The following is a 15,467-nucleotide window of genomic DNA, read 5'->3' as shown; positions in this document are numbered from 1 at the left end:
TTAGTGACTTTCACAGAATCACAAAATAAGTATTCTATATTCTCCCAAATGATAAAAATAATTGAGAGTTGACCAAATCGAACACATCATTATTTAATATTTTTAAAGTGGGCCAGTAGCTGAGTGTCAAAGTAGATTAGAAATAATAGAGCTTGATTTAGTAAGATTTTCTCATTTAATCCTGCACGATGGGCCACATTTGAAGGACAGTATTGTCATTGCATTATTGCAATATTTTATGCTGCTAAAAACAGAACACCCCAACTGCTAGCTGCTTCACAGAAAGGATTTTCACCCTCGCATAACCAGATGTCTTGTGGTAGGTGTCCAACATCTCAGGTCCCAGGTCCAAGGGAGTCTGTTGACCCTCCCCTCAAGACTGCCGTGTGCCCAAAAGGCTGCAGACACTGTGCCCTTGTGAAAACATGTTCAAGGGCAGGAAGCGGGCTGCAGCGAACAATAGAGAGCTTCGGCTTCCTCAGTCTCCTCATCAGGGAGGAAAGCACTTTTCCGGAAACATAAGACTTCTCTTTAATGTTTCATTAACCAAAACTGGTTTCATCCCAGACCATGGCCAAACCTGCTTTTCCAAGATTGAAGCTCTCCACCAAATGCTTGAACAAATTTCTGCATCTATTGTGTTAGAGTGTGTGCAGGCATGTGTGCTGGGGCAGGGGAGATAGTGGTGGGGAGAAGTGTGGGGTGAGAATGGCTTTTGGGAATTCATTAAACAGCGACTGCCACTGGTAATTAGAATTAGTATCTGAAATTCCTAATTTAATGAGAGAAATCTACCCCATGTTATATTTAAATCAGTTACTTGGTCATAAATATATGCTTTTGGCCAAAGCCCAGCCACTGTATGATCTCAACAAGAGGAAGAATGGTGAGGTAAAAACTGTAGCTTTTCAAATTGCCGATACTTCCATTAACTTTATCACTGTCAATATTTAAATCTCATTACCAAAGATAATTCACATAAATAATCAGAAAAGATACCAGTTCTATTATGTAGGATTGGCACTATTTCAGGTAAAGCATACCTCCCTCCCCCTGGCTCTCTGATAAAAATTGTTTTAACTTATTTTGAAAGGAAAGTTCCAAGCTTCAGGTTCACTCTCTTTTCCATTGCATTTGAGAGTGGGGTGTGCTGCAAAGAATAGAAAGTGGAAAAAAGGAAATGCCTTTCCTTTACCAACAAGCACTTCAAATAGCTGAATAGAACGGTCCCTGGGGTGTGTGTACAAGGGAACGGATGACTCCTGCAAAACTTCAGGAATCTTGTAATGTCACAGAACCTCATCTTTGTGGACACTTACAGCACGCTGGTAATTGATCACAGTTTCTTCTTCTAGTTCCTTGGAGAGAGACAAGAAAATCGACCTCTCGGGACAGTACTAGGCTTTCTACTAGTATTTAATAAAAAACAATTATTCCCTTTTTAGTAGGAAATATTAACTATCATTAATTATATAATACATGATCTCAGAATTGTTGCTTAAAAAATATCAAAGAGTTATATAATGATCATTCCTCTTTTGAAGAGAAGGAAAATTGTAACAAATCCCAAAGCCTCAGATAATACAGTGATATCAATTTAATAGAGCTGCTGGTATCACAGAATCAATTTTTTTGTTTTTCCTTGGCCACATTATTTCCTTCGTGTAGGACATACCAATGTTCACAGCTGTCCTCTGTCTTAATGTCATAATTACTTGGTAAAGCAAAGATTTATGTGAATCTTCTTTCTTATAAAATACAAACTTAGTTTCTGTGCCTGGTTTCCAATCAAGAGATATTTCTCCTAAAAGTAAATAAATATTTATTTTTGTGTGAACCCTCCATACCACCAAAAAGGGATTTGATTTTTATAAAATATAATTCTAAAAAGAATTACTCCCTTTAGGTCATATGTGTTATATGGTGTTATTTAAAATGTGCAAATTTGAAATTTTGGAAAAATGTATTTATGCTGAAAGAGCTCTGTACATTTTGGTGACGTTAGCATTTTATCTGAGACCTTTTAGTAAAATAAAATTGTTTTTCATTACCATTAGTACCAGCTGAACATCCTACAAATCCAGATACAGCATCTCGTCACTTACCCAGAATATGAAATATGTCATTCTTATTAAGTTAACACTTAACTATTTGTAATACCTGGTGAGGTACTATATATACATGTAAATAATGTTTCCTCCAGAATTCATGTTTTAAAATTCATCCAGCTTTCTCCTTTGTCTGCGTACCCCTCTATTTTGTGTTCAGTTCATGTAATCAGCTACAGATCTATATAATGCAGTCCATCTGACACTGCACACATAACAAACTCAACATGTCCTGTCCCCAAACCTAACTCCGGGCTTCCCCTGCCGACTTCCTTTTTTGTTATCAGTCATCCAGACCTAGAACTTCTCAGCCTGTTCTTCCCGTGGGTCAGTCATAGCGTTTTCTAAATCCTCACTTTGTGGCACACCAAGAAAGATCCAGTACTAAGACTGAAAGGACATATAGCCATGCAAACTGATCATCAAAACACAGTGTGATAAGTGCATCAGAACAGTATTAGCTGGTTATTCTGTAAACATTTGCCCCTGGCCTGGGGACTGTGGGACAAGACGAGGCTCCTCTCACCCTCAGAGAGCTAGCGTTCTCATGGAAAGACAGACCTTCACAACGAAATGATCTTTGTAGGAATTGGGACCTTGGAGGACAACTTTTATTCAGGAGGCATTAATCAAGTGCTATGTTAAAAATGTATTCCGTGTGTTAGAGTTGTACATCCAAATACCCAGCTTTCCCTCAGGCATTTAAGTTAATTATATAAGCTTTATCTTTCTATGTATAAATGTAGCAAGATTTAACAATCACCTTTGAAGGGACTCTTACAGCTTAATTACATTTCTTTAAATAGTTTGGTCTTTAAAACTTTAATATATTTTATTTCTCTTTATAAAAATTTCTGCTGTCTGAAAAATCTTCCCAAGTACTTAACTCTTATAAAACCAGAAAATTAAATTTATAAATGTTCTCTTAATTCTTGTACCATTTACATAAACTTAATAAAATTCTCTTACCCCTTCTTAAGGTCACAACCCTAAATCAGTAACTCAGTTACCATTTTAAACTGGACATGAAGCTATTCTAATATATGAAATTCCTGTAACATTTCAAGTATTTAAAAACACCCAATATATGATTCTCTCATCCTAACCCATAACATGTTTGATTGTATTTAATTCTGAATATTAATGAAGATAAAAATATACCTCCTGCCCCCATACCCCCCAATTTTTTCCATCTCAAGAAACGTGGGTTCTATTTCCATGAAAATTCAGGGTTATTTTCTTGGCTGGCCAAGTCTGTGTATTGGCCGGGCTTGTCGAGGACTTGTGATCTGCCCTTAGGCTTTCCTCCGTAACAGGAAAATAATCAGTAGAGTCCCGCTAACAGTCACTGTGTGCAAGTATCTAAGTCCATGCCTTCCAAGTGGGGTAGATTCAGTTTACACATTACCTAGTTCTCAGCTTGTATTTGAATCTGTAACCTTTACCCATGCTATTTCACCACTGGACTGGATTCAACTATTTAAGCCTTGTCTTTTCGTGAGTGGCAGGGCCACAAATCTGATAAATGACATCAGATTAAACTCTGTGTTCCCTGTTCTGATTCTGTCTGACTTCATGGGTACAACACTTAAATCATGCTAATTAAACAGGTGGCTAATACGTGCTGTGAAAGAAACAGGTAAAGTACCACTATAGAAACTCGGGCGGAAGTGGGAAGAGTACTTATTTTAGGAATTTGGGGTGGAGACCTCTCTATCTGTGGTCACATTGAAGGATCTGCAGGTCACGCTAATTTGTTATCTAAAGGAAGAAGAGTTTGCTGAGAATAGGGAGGCAGGGGGTCTGGGCAGAAGGAGCAGCACTTGCAACACTTCTCAGGCCTAGGGAGGAGGAGGTTGGCATGTGAGAAAACTCAAGGACAACTATGTGGCTGTGAAGTCATTTGTTCAGGGGACTTGCTAGATGGGGGATCAGATCCAGCACCGTGAATTAGTAACAGGTACATAGACTGTTTACTTGTAGAAGTCTGTCATTTATTCATCCCTTTTGTTATCTGCAAACATCAGCATCCATTTTGACTGCTCCTGCACAGTTCCTTCCCTCTTCCATATTTGGGACACTCTTCCCACCTCCCCTCACCAATCCCGTGTCCCGGACATCCTGTGGGAGACCCAGCTGAAGTCCCACCTCATCTATTTGTCTTTCCTGACCATGCTGTATTTAGTCAGTTCTTCTTTCGAATTACCATAGCAGCTTGTGTCTGTCTGTACTTCAAGACTGCCAGTCTGGAAGAGATCTGAGAGATAAAGGGCCTGGCTCAAGTTCCTCCTTTTTCCAGCTGGTAAAATTCAAAAGAAAAAAAAAGGCAGGTGGCATCCTGCACTCCATGAAACCACACCAGAACTGATCACTTGCTCTTCATTAGCTTTTCACACCTTTTCTTTTGTGTCCTCTGTATTTCATGAGTATACTAACAAACATGGATTTTTCCTTCTTAGCAGCAATAACAAATAGGCATAGAATACGTAGTAGGCATACACACCTCTACACAAAAGTATCCATTAACACTGAAGGAATATATCTCTAGGGAAGGAAATGAAAACATGGAGTTACTAGAAAGTCTATTTATTGGATAGATCTTTTAATGAAACACCAGTTTTTAATGTACTGTCCAGTAACCACTTTTCCCATAATACAACCAACTTGCAAAAGGAGAAATTTCATATAAACAACATCTGCACTTTGGAGAGAAGGGGTGCCCACCTGTGGGTTCAGGTGCTTAGGAAAGACATTACATTCTGCCTTTGGCGACTATGAAATGTGATTCTGTTACGATATCTAACAGTCTGAGCTTTAGAAGCAGTTTATTAGTCATTAAGAGAAGAATTCAGCCTTCCCAGAAAAAGGAACGTTTCCCTGGGGACCGAGTTCCAATGCGAGCTCTGCCTTCCTGCCTTCCTCTACATGCGGTCTTGATGAGGCAGCTGGGGGGGCCCCTCTCCCTCTGTCAGCTGCCCACAAAGCTAAGCCTGTTCTTTCAGCCCTGGCTGACCATAGAAAGTGAAGCTTGAACAGAGAGCTTCAGAAATGTTAAGCCTGAGGAAGAAGAGGAAGTTCTTTAGCTTAATAGTGATTACTGAATTTATTTTAAATGTGATAAATGACTCCTTTATTATTTCAGCGAGATGCCGTATCCTATTTTTCTATTAAAGATAAACCCTATGTAGTTAACGTATACTTGCAGATTGCTGAGAGTAGATCTTAAATGCTCTCACCATAAAAAAATAAGTATGTGAAGAAATGGACATGTTAATCAGCTCAATTGAATAATTTCACAATGTATACATACATCAAGACATCATAATATACACTATATATATATATAATTTTTGTCAATTATACCTTAATAAAAAATATAAATAGACTCTAGCCCTGGTTTTGTCACTATTACCTGTAGGACCTTGGGCAAGTTATTTTTTCTTCCTGCCTTAGGCTCCTGATATGTAAAATGGGGTAAAAATGCCTAACTCAAGCTCATGGTGAGAATTAAAGGAGAAAAATGCTTATCACACTAACATGTTTGCACAACTATAGTGTGTTGTTATCCCTCATTCAGCCATCCCAAGTAAAGTTACATAAAATTCAACTCGTTTTCAGTTTTGATTTAAAGCTTCATATTTTTAATTTTGGGCTTTTAAAAACAAAATGTTCTAAACCAAGCCCCTGGGTTCTACCTCCCTGTCTCTCTAGTTCAAAGGTCAGGCGCCCTCACCCTGCGATCCTGTGTGCAAGATTGTCGACTGGGCTCTGTCCGTCTGGCGTCAGCTTAACTCCTGCCTGGCCCGCTTGGGCACACCTGAAGCACTTCTTGGACCAAAATATTTCCTGTCTTGTCCTGTAGTTCCTGGACATGCCCAAGTGACAGTGAAGTAAGTGCCATTTTTCGTTAGTTTTCTGCTTATAATGGAGACATGGCCAATTCAGATGTTTGAGGGTGAGGATGCTGACCAGGCTGCCTTGTGCCACCTCCTGTCACTGATACAGAGCGCCAGTGCTCTCTGCTCTTCCAGAGGATGGCCGCAGCTTGTCTACTGGGTGCTTCCCCTAGGGCAGCTGCATTTTTGCCGAGAGCTAGGTTTTTCCTCTATTAGAAAACTCTCATCCAAATTATGCTTGGCTTGCTATGCAGAGTCTCCTAAGTGAGGTCCCACATAAGAAGTTTCATCAAGTATTGTATGCACACCCTCCAAAAAACCTGCATTCTGTTAATGAATTGAAAAGCTTCTCCCTTTATTGAGACCTATGTTCAGTACTTACTGTGTTTTCCTTTGAAGCAGTTTATGAGAACAGACATATATACAATAAAGTTAATGAAACAGAAAATCAGGAGAAAATTGAAAGGAGAAAAAATTTGTTACCATCCAGTTTAGTAATGGTTCTGTGACCAGCAAGCAGATTTGATTCTGTAGTTTCTGGTGTCATAGGCAGAAGCCTGTCTTGGAAAGCAGGAGATTGAAATAATATCTTCTCAGCTGGATGTGGTGGTTCATGGCTGTAATCCCATTGCTTTGGGAAGTTGAGAGGGGAGGATCACTTGAAAAATAATTAGCCAGGCATAGTGGCATGCACCTGCAGTCCTAGCTACTTGAGTTGGGAGGCTGAGGTAGGAGGATCAATTGAGCCTAGAAGGTCAAGACTGCAGTGAGCTTTGATTAAGCCCCCAAACTCCAGCCTGGGTGACAGAGCAAGACCCTGCCTCTAAAAAGTACATGTATATTTTCTCTGTTGTAAGACAAACCGCCATTTTTATAACAGCTAATTGGTGGGAAAGAAGTATTATATTAAATGTATATTTAGATTTTTGCTACAAAATAAATACACTTATTGATATAATTACCACTTTCTTCATTATTATGTCAATGAAATTAGTCTTTTTTACATCCAGAGTCTCAAGCTTCTTAGGAACCAATTTTGACCTCTCCTATATGGAGTATAGTCTTTGTCAAGAACTGTGGAGGTTCCAAGATTTTTACCCTATTTGCAAGCTACCATGTTAGCCTGCCATGGTTGAGGATGCTGAGTGAGGGCACAGGACTTCATCATCCACAACACAGCAGGCAGCCTGCACTTCACTTTTACATAGGTTCCCGTTACCCCGAAGTCCCATGGGGTGATACATAGAAGCCCATGTGGATGCTGGATTTGCCTCACAGCTGTGGAACTCCCCCCTTCCCATCCCTCCAAGGCTTCTAAAGAGGGATGCTGCAACTCTGTCGACCCTTAGCCCTGGAAGATGTTATTTTTATTATCTTGGTCAGGAAACAATTCTGCCCTCTGCTCCTGAAGGAGACCTTTATCTCTGTCTTCCAGGACTGAAAAGATAGTTCCGAACAAAAACTAACACCAGATGTGCAGAAATGCCGCAGATAATTGTCTACCAATGGCTAAGGAGTTGATTTTTTTTTTCAAACCACAGCTTATCATATTTATGCTATAGCACTTTTAGGAATAACTGCATAATTTTGATTCATGCTGTAAAATACCAGAATTTTGTCTGTGTTCCCTATCATACTTTTATTTTTCCCCGATTGCATAGCACTAGACATTAAGAGAGAAACTTGATGGATCGTAGTTTTTGACAATTCTTGAAAGATTCATGCAATGTCTAATAGCTTTGGAAACATTCCTGACCCGGGAGATGTGGTTTTGTTTCTATAGCCTTTAATCATATAAGTGTGTTTTAAATACTGTAACGAAGCATAATCTAGTTTTAATTTTGAGTGCTGCAAATTTGGGCTGAAGTCCCACTGTTTATGGCTATTAATGCAGACAGTCCACCTGAGGCGATAGCTGGTTGACCCCCATCCTCCCGATAGAACTGAGCCCACCCACACGCAACAGTGAGCCCTTGCCTTGGGACAGGCAGATTTAATTTACCAGTGATTATACAATAAATGTCAGGCTGGGCGCAGTGGTTCACGCCTGCAATCCCAGCACTTTGGAAGGCCAAGGCAGGAAGATCACTTGAGGTTAGGAGTTTGAGACCAGTCTAGCCAACATGGTGAAACCCCATATCTACTAAAAGTACAAAACTTAGCCAGGCATGGTGGCACTTGCGGGTAATCCCAGCTACTTGGAAGGCAGAGGCATGAGAATTGCTTGAACCCAAGAGGCAGAGGTTGCAGTGAGCCGAGATTGTGCCTCAGCACTCCAGTCTGGGTGACAGAGCGAGACTGTCTCAAAGAAAAAAAAAAAAGATCCCAATTTCAGAAATATTAAAATACAATATACATGTACTTTATTAAGGAGATAAAACAAAGAAGTTGAAGCTATTTAGACATGGACTTTTAGGAAATCTTTTTTCCAGATTTCTTCAGTCTTTATATTTACCTTCCTTTCCATGTATTTATTCATGCATTCATTCACTCAGCACTCAAGCATTGATTCTACATTGAGATAGACATGTAAACAATCAGTTTCATTTGAAATGCATTGTATTTTTGAGAAAGATTCAAACTACTTTTGTATTGGGTAATTTCACTTATTTGAAAACTACCTGGGAAAGGTAGCATATCTATAGAAACACTTAACGTTTTTTCCCCATAGTCTTCAAATTGTCCTTTCGTAGAATTGTGTGTAATTATTGAGAAGCCTGCTCCTAAGGGATGAATCGGCCCCTCTCCTGCTAGGTGGATGTCTAAGCTGTGGAATGGCGTCATCGCGCCCAGAGTTCAAGAAGCAATATTGTCAAGAGCCTCTGTGAAAAGACAACCTGGCTTTGGACAGACAACTGCTAAAAGACACCCTAGCCAAGGACAGCAGGCTGTGGTCAAAGCTGCTCTCAGCATCTTGCTAAATAAAGCTGTACTGCATGGCTGTCCCCTCCCCAGAGCAGGTATGTGGGTTTCTGCAGAGAGGAGAGGAAATTCACACCCTTATAAAATACCTTTTAGAAGTTGTTTTTAGAGAGCTGTCTCTCTTCTCTTTGTAATTAGAAAGGTATACATTTGATAGCAGTGTTCCAGAACTGTGATTTTTATTACTGGTTAATGTTTGAATTCTAGACCTCCAAGTAAAGTTTGTGCTGGTTCACAAAACCCCAGCTTGGATATTAAACAAGTGCATGATTTTGAACAGTCCATATCTTTGAGAACTAGAAATGGATTTTGCTTTAATCAGTGAAACTGCATTATCCCTGTGTGATTTGTGTTGTTTCAGAACTAGACCAGCATACAGCTGATTTCAAAGGAGGAAGTTTCCCTTTATCCATAGTTTCCAGTTATAACAGTTGTAACAAAAAGAAAGGAGAGAGTGGTGCCTGGAGAAAGGTGAACACCAGTCCTCGCAGGAAGTCTGGCCGCTTCTCTTTACCCACCTGGAATAAGCCAGACCTAAGCGCCGAAGGTAAGGGGCCGGGGTGGGCATGCTGCCTGCAAGGAGGTGGACATTCCCAGTCCAGTGTCTGAAAGCAAATCTGCTTTCATTTTTATCACTATGCAGTTGGCAAAACAAAGTTTAAGTATTTCAAAGCACATTCTCATGGAATAAACAAACTATATAGTAGGTACATTTCCAAAAATATATAGGAGATCCCTATATATGGTATTTTCAGGATTGAAAAATACCACTTTCAAACTAGAATTCCAAAATGAATCTTTAAGTTGTTAATGGTCATTTATTAATTTGTTTCTCTTGGTGTTCACAATTTGTATAATCATTGCATTATTGCATAATAAAATCATTGGCATATTTCTCTACTATTATGTCACTCCTAAGTTAATCTTACATTTAAAAAAATACGTGTAGAGACATATTGATACCCATTTAAGGCCTTTCCGGGTGAATCAGGTGTACACATTTATTTCTCATGGACGACATGTACCATGTGCCGGGTTCTAGTCTAGGCCCTGGAAATAGAGCGGTAAAAAAACATATTCCTGGCCCGGCATGGCGGCTCACATCTGTAATCCCAGAAATTTGAGAGGCCGAGGCAAGTGGATAGCTTGAGGTCAGGAGGGCAAAACCCTGTCTCTACTAAAAATATAAAAATTAGCTGGACCTGGTGGCACATGCCTGTAATCCCAGCTGCTCAGGAGGCTGAGGCATGAGAATTGCTTGAACCTGTGAGACAGAGCTTGCAGTGAGCCAAGATCACGCCACTGCACTCCAGGCTGGGTGAGACTCTGTCTCAAAAAAAAAAAAAAAATTCCTGCCTTCATTGAGGCATTGTAATAAATTGGACAGATTTCATATGATGGGACATCATGTGAAAAATAAGTGTGTAAGCTTTCATTCTAACAAAGAAGATGTAACACGTGTGTATCTTCTGGTGTTAGACCTATTCCTTTTGGCATTGATAATAGGATAATCAGCCATTATATAAATTATAAATGTCCTTCCCAAAAGAAATCCAAATTGGAATAAAAGTGAAAGGAAATTTCCACCTCATGTGCACCGTGGACTTCAGATTATGTCATTCATTTGCCTCCCCTCTCAAAGTATTTGTTTTGTAGAATTTTATGCCACCTTTTAGCAGTGGGGTTTTTAAATGAGGTGCTTAAAATCTTGTATTTTTAAAAACATAAAGTTGCTTTTAGTTATGAGTATATTTTCATTTTTAAGCTTGTATTTTGTTAATTTTAATAACAATTTAATGTTTTTTAATCCTATCAATATATGCTAGGGCTCCCCAATTACCCTAAGTGCATGATAGCAAATTGTGACCCCTTTTTTTAAGTGAATGAAAATTTACTGAATAAAATGAATTTTCTTATACTTTTAAAAAGATAAGCATTTTATATTGATAATAGATACTGTTTTGATCTTCAGAGCTTGTCATTACTTCCCAAAGTTGTCAGTGTTTGATTCAGGGAGTAAGAATCACTAGACTCCAGCCCGTCAATTTAATATAGACCCCCAGGTGACTTTCTGTAGCAAAGATTATACCATTCATTTGCTCTCAGTCCTTTTGGTATGCGAGAAAGCTCTAAGACAATGATAATCATCTCCATTTACAGAGAACAAAACTCAGGTTCAGAAACCCTAGAACACCTGCTCCAAATCACCTCTCCTGGAAATATGTGGTTCTATAATTGTTTCTTGCAAGCCCAGTGCTATTTTCTGTACTCCATGCCACCCTAATCTTGTTAGACATGCAATGATCTGTGGGTACTTAGATAACTGGACACCCATTGAGGCTTTTCACTGTGTCATTTCTAAGTTTATTAGAATCTCTATAATGTTTAAGACCAACTTTTTGAGCTAAGTTAATAAGTGTTTGTATATGCTTTAGAGTGGACAATCAACAAAATGAATATGAATTTAAAGCAGTATCATGGAAGAGGCTGGCTCAGAAAACTATATTATGTTAAATGTAAAAAAAAGATGAATAGATTTGAAATTATTTGTATTTTTAGTAATTTGTTTTAGAACTATTTGATATCAAATGTTATATTCTTTAAAGCATGAACTTCTTTGACAGAATAAAACTATGCTACAAGAGTTTATACAGACTTCAAGGAAGTTTCTAAAAGTTAATTTTACAAAGTATATAATTCATAAGTCAGTAGTTGGGTTAGAAACCATGACTGACATGCCTCTCGTTATTTTTATAATGGTAAATTTTTCTAATAATTCCATTGTATATATGATTATTACAATGGTTCCAGTGACCTTGGTTTTTGTTTAAAAAAAAAAAACCCAACACAGGAATCCCTTTGCATGCAGATCACTATGGAAGCTCATAAAATTTGATAGACAGCCCATTTCTTCTCTGATCTAAAACAGAAAGGCCTGTTGTCAGATCCCAGGCCTTTAAGGCAGAGCCCAAGGCTGTGCGCTATGTAGTGATTAGTAGAAGCTACTAGTCAGTGCTTTGGATGATAATGACAAAAGTATGAGTAAAGAAACTTGACAGTGATTTTCTTTGATCTTCTTTTAATGAGGATATATTTACTTTTCAAAAACATTCTTTAGAGAAAATTTGTGTTGGCAATATTATATTTTTAGAATTCACTCAAAAGCAACTGTTTTAATGCATTCATAATATTGAGTCTAAAATGGTTTATAAGAGTGTTTCTCAAACTTTAACCATAACCCATAGTGAGAAATACATTTTATACCATGACCTGTACACACAAACCTCTGCATTTGTATGTTTGTATAACTGATAATGAATACAGGCTATTTTCTTTTTTTTTTAACTATGTCATAATCTGCAGTTTAAAAAACATTGATATGATTTTCAGCATTTTTTAAATTCCATGACTTTTTGTACCCTCTTCATATTTTCTCTATAATGCAAAAGTTGTTAAATTTCTACAAGTGCATGGCTAATGCCACATATCAAAAACTATACTTGATTACATAGTAGTGTTAGAGTGCACACAAAGGTAGAGAAAGGGTGATTACCATCATCCAAAGGCAGGTATTAAATCTTCTTTTGTTCCTTCGAGAACAAGGGCCTGAGGAACTAGGGACTTGACTAGAGAGAAGGGCCATCTATAAAAGCGAAATTCAGGATTCTTGACTTGAGCTTCAGGTAGTGTTAGTAGTACCAAGTTCCACCAAAATGTACTCGAGGGAGTTGGCTATTCCTTGACTTTCCCACAATGCCTGTGCAGGAGGCTATGCCCAAAGCCTCTGTCCTGGGGAAAATCTCAAATGGTAGATACTAATCCAAGAACAGTGTGAAAGTGCTGCAAAGTCCACAGTCTGTTTCTTTTAAATACGGAGTTCAAGAGGCACAGGGACAATGATCTATTGAAAATGGTTCTCTTTTTTAACAGGTATAAAAAATAAGACTATATCACAGCTGAATTATAACAGGAATGCTTCTCTGTCAAAACAAAAGTAAGTTCCCTTTTCAAATTTAACTCACAGCAAACAAAGATAAATCAAGTAACTTCAATTACTATTTTAAATGTTCCATGTTCTCAATTATTTGTATGAATATTATGCTGTTAATGTGCTTTTAAAATAATGTATGTCATTCAAATGTTGATATTAAACTGAAATCTAATGAATGGTGTCTTTGGATGACATCTAAACTGTTCCTTAAGATTAATATAATGCAATATAAAGACTATTTTGCTTGTAGTTTGTTGAATAAGGTTAGAAATATTATAGGTTTCATTTGATCAAATTCTGTTTATACATTTGTGAACTTTTAGACAGTCATTAGATGACTTTTCCACAGATTTATAGAAACAGCATGACTTTTTTTTTTTTTTTTTTTTGGAGACAGAATCTTGCTCTCTTACCCAGGCTAGATAGAGTGCAGTGGTGTGATCTCGGTTCACAGCAACCTCCACCTCCAGGTTCAAGTGATTCTCCTTCTGTGTGGCTGAGATTAACAGGGGCCTGCCACCGTGCCTGGCTAATTTTTGTATTTTTAGTAGAGACGGGGTTTCACCATCTTGGCCTGCCTGCTCTCGAACTCCTCACCTTGTGATCCATCCGCCTAGATCTCCCAAAGTGCTGGGATTACAGGCGTGATTTTTAAGTGCTATATATTTACAGTGATAATTTCTTATGTTGTTCCTAAGAAATTGACTATTTCAGCTTGCAAATATCGAGGTATAAAGGATGATTTGTACAATTATAGAATAGAAATGTTTAGGCAGTTTGTGTGCCCTGTCCCTTGGCAGGTAACATTTAGGATCATGTCCGCTGGTTTGCCGCATTAGAGAAGAGGGGAGGGTGAAGAGAGAGAAGGGAGATGAAGGAAACTGCATGGCATGCTCTTTTCTGGCAGGACCACAGCTAGATCCATGACATGCAACAGCCTGTATCATTTTTCCAGCAACCTTAGGATGTACACATAAGGGTTATTTATAGAAAAGGGAACTCAGGAACTGAGGTGTTGAGAAAACCTGGTGCATGATCATATTGCTAGCTAGCAATAGAGCCAAGTTTGAAATTCGTGTTTGTGTCCCATTTTATCACACTGTCCCCTATGCCAGTGTTTAGCATCCTATCTGGCCTGGGAGACAGAAGAAACGGCAATAGGAGGGAGCCTGAATATTGTACATCAAAGTGAAGTTCTTTGTGAAACAAAATTTTATCCTCTCAAGAATTTGAGTAGGAGTTATCAAAATCCTGTAGAAATTTCTTACCTTAGTATTCCAGTCTCTCAGGATATGGGAGTGGGTTGTTGCATTAAATGACATTTATGAAATACTTTAAAGGATATTAAAAACATTTTCGTACCCCACACCAAATCCCAAAAAAGGTACAGTGTCTAGATTTCCAAATTGGGAATTGTTCTCACTTTGAAAAACGTTTTTCTGAACTTTGCGTTAGGTCTTTAGAGAATGATCTGTCACTGACGTTGAATTTGGATCAGAGACTCTCTCTGGGTTCGGATGACGAAGCAGATCTTGTCAAGGAACTTCAGAGCATGTGCTCCAGCAAGTCTGAGTCTGATATCAGCAAGGTGAGCAGTACAACTGGGGGGCATTGAATGGCTCTACTCAAGAGCTGGGAGACTTTTGGGGGACCACAATTCCCTAAAAGAAATTCCTTATTGAATAGCATGGTTAATGCTCCAAATCAAACCATCCCTCACCTTGCTTAGAAAGGCCGTTTCTTCCGAAATATCATTTATACAATAAAGGAGCCCTACTTTGTGAAGCCTGATTTTCCAAATTCCTCCAAGACCTGAAGTTAAAATTGTGTGTTAATTGCATTAGTACGAGTCACATCAATTCATTTGGGCAGCTTTTTTTTGGGGGCGGGGGCGGGGAGAGACGGAGTTTTGCTCTTGTCGCCCAGGCTGGAGTGCAGTGGTGGGATCTTGGCTCACTGCAAGCTCCGCCTCCCAGGTTCAAGCAGTTTTCCCTGCCTCAGCCTCCCGAGTAGCTGGGATTACAGGCACCCACCACAACTCCTGGCTAATTTTTGGATTTTTTAGTAGAGACGGGGTTTCACCATGTTGGCCAGGCTGGTCTTAAACTCCTCACACCTCAGGTGATCTGCCCGCCTCAGCCTCCCAAAGTACTAGGATTATGGGCATGAGCCTCTGCACCCAGCCTGGGCAGCTTTTTATATAAGCCTAAATTTGAGTTTCCTCGGATCTTTTTCCTTTCCACATTCCTAACTTTGGCATATCAGTCATCTATCAGTAAGAAAATTATAACAAGCATCACAGCAGACTTATGTTATAGACCAAGCAACAACTTTCTTTGCAAATGAGAAAAAGAATTAGCTTGTATAATGCATATCATCATAATCTTTAAGCTGTGAAATTTGAGGCCAAATATGGAAACCAGTGACCTGAAATCTCAGTGACCTGAAATCTCAAAGAAAACATGGACAGCATCAAGTTCAACCCGTTTTGGCACTCTGGTATGTGCAGCAGGTTTCACAGAGCTGCCTTGATGGATGCCTTTTGAGTGG

The 15,467-nt window shown here is 38.8% G+C and overlaps 1 protein-coding gene across 4 annotated transcripts in view; it reads left to right on the top strand.

The window, feature by feature from the left end:
* CTTNBP2 (cortactin binding protein 2) overlaps nt 1-15,467 on the top strand; it is a 163,769-nt gene that overhangs the window by 140,442 nt on the left and 7,860 nt on the right. For all 4 annotated transcript variants that reach the window (XM_025379249.1, XM_025379251.1, XM_025379252.1 and 1 more), the window contains exons 17-21: nt 5,820-5,998; nt 8,759-8,964; nt 9,288-9,473; nt 12,857-12,920; nt 14,373-14,505. In XM_025379249.1, the coding sequence (XP_025235034.1) occupies nt 5,820-5,998; nt 8,759-8,964; nt 9,288-9,473; nt 12,857-12,920; nt 14,373-14,505 (768 nt within the window). The remainder of the gene's footprint in view (nt 1-5,819; nt 5,999-8,758; nt 8,965-9,287; nt 9,474-12,856; nt 12,921-14,372; nt 14,506-15,467) is intronic.

This window comes from Theropithecus gelada, chromosome 3 (genome assembly GCF_003255815.1).
Source record: "Theropithecus gelada isolate Dixy chromosome 3, Tgel_1.0, whole genome shotgun sequence".
NCBI classification, from domain to species: domain Eukaryota; kingdom Metazoa; phylum Chordata; class Mammalia; order Primates; family Cercopithecidae; genus Theropithecus; species Theropithecus gelada.
Note: the sequence above shows the minus strand (reverse complement) of the source record. Positions and strands in the feature narration are given on the sequence as shown.